This window comes from Garra rufa, chromosome 6, assembly GCF_049309525.1.
Source record: "Garra rufa chromosome 6, GarRuf1.0, whole genome shotgun sequence".
NCBI lineage: Eukaryota > Metazoa > Chordata > Actinopteri > Cypriniformes > Cyprinidae > Garra > Garra rufa.
In genome coordinates this window covers 1,726,865-1,731,037 of record NC_133366.1, presented here as the reverse complement: position 1 = coordinate 1,731,037, position 4,173 = coordinate 1,726,865, and the positions used below count along the sequence as shown (strand labels likewise).

The 4,173-nt window shown below is 35.5% G+C and overlaps 1 protein-coding gene across 1 annotated transcript; it reads left to right on the top strand.

Annotated features, from left to right (window-relative positions):
• The first annotated feature begins 1,322 nt into the window (after positions 1-1,322).
• On the top strand, positions 1,323-2,839 carry LOC141336150 (microfibril-associated glycoprotein 4-like). Its single transcript, XM_073841685.1, has 5 exons — positions 1,323-1,445; positions 1,541-1,750; positions 1,831-1,927; positions 2,010-2,177; positions 2,256-2,839. Exons 1-5 carry the CDS (start codon positions 1,440-1,442, stop codon positions 2,507-2,509), a joined length of 735 nt encoding a protein of 244 aa, XP_073697786.1. The 5' UTR covers positions 1,323-1,439; the 3' UTR covers positions 2,510-2,839.
• The last annotated feature ends 1,334 nt before the right edge of the window (positions 2,840-4,173 follow it).

The window sequence follows — 4,173 nt, the reverse complement described above, 5'->3', positions numbered from 1 at the left end:
CATTTCCATATACGTTAAGTAAAGAGATGAAAATGAAGGGGGAAAACGAATATAAACGAAAATAAAAAAATATATAGGCCTACAATAATAGGCTAATTATAATAATTAATAATAATTATAATAATGATGACGATAATAATAATACTAATACGGAAAAAAGACGATCAGTTAATAGAAGGAATGTCATGTAGGCCTATTTTATGGTGTGACGATAAATGATTTCCAAATGAAACTACGTGAATAATTCACTCTTCACTGAAACACTATATTTGTCTATTAATTAGACTAAATAAAATACAGTATATAATGTTAAATTCAGCCTTTGAACTGTAAAAATCCCAGTCATAGAACCTACATTCATAACGTTAAGGAGATCGAAATGAAGAGGAAAATAACGAATATAAACGAATAATAAAAATATTACGGAAAGAGGAGGATCAGTTAATGGACAAGACTGTGGGATAAAATGTTTCCTGTAGGACTATTTTATTTGATGTACTTTATGTAATATTTATTCATGATAAACTTTTTAAAATAGGTCTATATAGTCTACATCGCACACAGACAGCACTGGCATATACAGCTTCGCCCATTGTTAATATAATAATTTAATATTGTATTAATTTCTGTAACAATTAATATAATAATTTCTTAATTAAAAATAAAATATGAATAAACTCTGATAATCCTGGGTTATATGGTCACGCAGGTTTGTTTATGTGTAAAACTCGTGGCCTCGAGAAATGCATGTTGTTTCCTCAACATAAGAAGTCGTGGCCACGAGAAATGGATCTCGTTCCCTCATCATCGCATCTTGTGGCCACGACATAAGGATGTCGTTACCTCGACAAAATGATCTTGTGGCCACGACATAATATGACGTTCCCACGAGTTAATATTACGTTCCCACGAATTAATATCTCGTGGCCACGACAAACATAAGTGAACCGAAGGTGTCCCCTGGCGGGCACCGTATTAGAGAACCCTTTTATAGTGATAAAAATATTACTAATTCTATTGTTTGAGTCCTGAACTAAACATAAATGCAATTAAAACATTGAATAATGCATTATTTGTCTTATTAATGACATTGTTACATGTTACGTAAGTAACTGGATGCCTACAATGAGGTGATGGACCCGAGGGGCTCTTAAATGCCTTGTTCAAGGTGCCCTTTTCATACTTTGAGCACCTGCCCCTTTAAAGGTCTCTGCACGGACTTGGTAATGTGAATTTCTTGTGTAACACAGAGGAGGAGTCTGAAAATCTGGCAGATATAAAGAGGAGTGCTTGTGTCAGATGGAAGAAGTTAGTGAGTTATTGATTTATTCTTCATTTACCTACAGAATATTCAGACATTTATACAACTTTCAGAAAAAAAAGATTGACAAACTGAACATTTTTGCTCTGCTCTTATCTACTGAGGACAGACTTAGAAGATGGCAGTAAGTTCAATAACTCCACATTCCTAGACCTGTAGTAAAATGTTTTTCAGCTTCATTTCAGTGTGATGTTCATCTTTCTCTCTCTGTTTCTGTAGATGATGGTGTTTTTAGTGTTTCTTCTCCCGGTTTTACTGGTGAACGGATGCAGTCAGCACGAAGACATGCCAGTCGACTGTTCTGATGTCTATAAATCAGGACAAACAGTCAGTGGGATTTACTCCATCTATCCAGCAGGTGATTTTCCTGTCTGGGTTTACTGTGAGATGATCTCAGATGGGAAAGATGAAGATAAAGGACAATGGACGGTATGAATGTGACTTTAGATCATTAAACACACATCAGAACATTCATTCTGAATCATATATTGTATATAAACCCATCACAGGTGATTCAGAGGAGAATGGACGGCAGTGTGAATTTCTATCGGCCGTGGAATCAGTACAAGAGAGGATTTGGGAATGTGGAGAGCGAATACTGGCTGGGTAAGATCTCACAGCGTGTGTCCGTTTGTGTGGATGTTCATGTGTTTGGTTGAACGTGTTCTTCATGTGTGTGTTTGATCAGGGCTGGAGAACATGTACCAGATGACAAGTAAGAACAAGTACATGCTGAGAGTGGATCTGGAGGACTTTGAAGGAAATAAAGTTTCTGCTCTGTACTCATCCTTCTCTGTTGATTGTGAAACTGATGGATATCAGCTGCATGTTTCAGGATTCACTGATGGAGGAGCAGGTAGGACACTTTCATTTATATTCATGAAACACATTTCCATTGGGTTATTGTCCTCAGTGATGCTCTTCCTCTCTGCAGGCGATTCTTTATCTGGCCATAATGGATTCAAGTTCTCCACCTTTGACAAAGACCAAGATGCTTCAGATGCTAACTGTGCCAAACTGTATCTCGGGGCATTTTGGTACTCAGCCTGTCACAGCACAAACCCCAATGGTGTGTATTTATGGGGTGAAGATCCCACCATTTACGCCATTGGAAATATTTGGTCAACATGGAAGAATTACAGCTTCGGTATGAAATCCATCACTATGAAGATCAAACGTGTTTCTTAGGAACATTGCAGGGCTTTCAGAGAAAAGAAAAAAAAGTATCGATTTCATATTTGTGGGTTCCTCTTTTGTATTAACTATCTAACTCAGTGAATCATGTAGGAATATCACTATCATAAACTTATGAGTAATTGCTCTTCTTTGTTTCTGGTCACTTCTTTAGCCCACTTATATCCTTTTGAATTATGAAGTAAAGCCAGAAAGGAGTGTTTGGCTTCTGAGTTACTCACACATTGCATATATATGGTGATGAATCAGCTTTGTACCGAAAAGATAAACTTTATCTGGGTGGTTGGAAGAGTGTGTGTGAATCAGATACTGTTCTCTGTCTTATGCCGCAAAAATTCTATATAATAAAAACATAAAATGCTTCAAACTGTGTTGACTAATTAATCATATGTGTATATTTACAGAGACAGACTTCTCCCAGTCTCTTATTTACAAAATAAATAAACAAATAAATGGATTAATTAATAAAAAAACGAAACAAATTGGTTTTGTACCACTCACATAAATTACATATTTGATTTAAAAGATTCATCAAAATGCCATTATAAAAGGTAAAAATTCTGAGTGGGTTTCTGGCACAACACTAATACAACCTACTCAGGAACCTGGTTGTTGCTCCAAAGGTGGATGCACACTATGATTAGCCAATATATCTCAACGGTGCAGTATATCCACTGAAAGCTATGGGCATTTTTAAAACTGGGATATCACTGTGAACAAACTGGTCTTAAATCAAAAATCATGAGAAATTATGAGAATCTACATCCACTTAAATTGTGTTTCTTTTTTTTCTTTTTTTTTGGGTCAATTATCATCATCTAAGATTGAATCTGAAAACACAGCAGCAGCATGCTTTTAGTTGATGTCTTCTGGTATATCACTGAAGAGAGCTGACACAGGAGCACAGAGCACACCTTCCACCTTAGATTTCTAAAATACAGCTTGCAAATGCACATTTGCAATATTTTTCAACGCAGATGTGTCTTATTTTTGGACAATTCTCATCAGACTTAATGAATTCCCACAGCTTTTCCAAATGTAGGCTACTGATAAGATTTTTGCCTTGCCAAACTATTATGTTTGTTTAATTTGTTATGGTGCAACCAAAAAACAATAATATCACACTGACATAAGTATTTAGACACTTTTGTGTGTCCTTTAAGAATTTAATTGAATGGTGAGTTCCATTTCTATAGATTATTTTTGAGATGTTACTACAAATTGATTCAGCGTTGATCTGTGGAAAATTCATCTGACTAGATATGATTTGTAAAGTTTGCTTTGTTACAGACTGAACCAATATTTAACATCCTGCATTTAATTTAAATCACATGACTTACAGCTTTGTGTATGAATATATGAACGTGCATCCTCATAATGCACTATTGTCTGTTCCTTTCATCAGAAGTTCTGATTTCAGATTTAACTGGATTTTCCCACGATTCATTTCTATGTGTCATTGGATTTGCATTGTTTAATACTCATGCAGACAATTTTCTGGTTTGTTTGATGAGACTATGTTAGTCCAGGATGTATATTTAAATATCTTGTCTGGATGGGAAGTATGTATGTATGAAATATAGCTGCAAGCAGTAATGACGAGGCTGAGACAAGCCTGTTTTGTTTTTGTTTTGTTAAAGGCCACATCAAGTAAAACC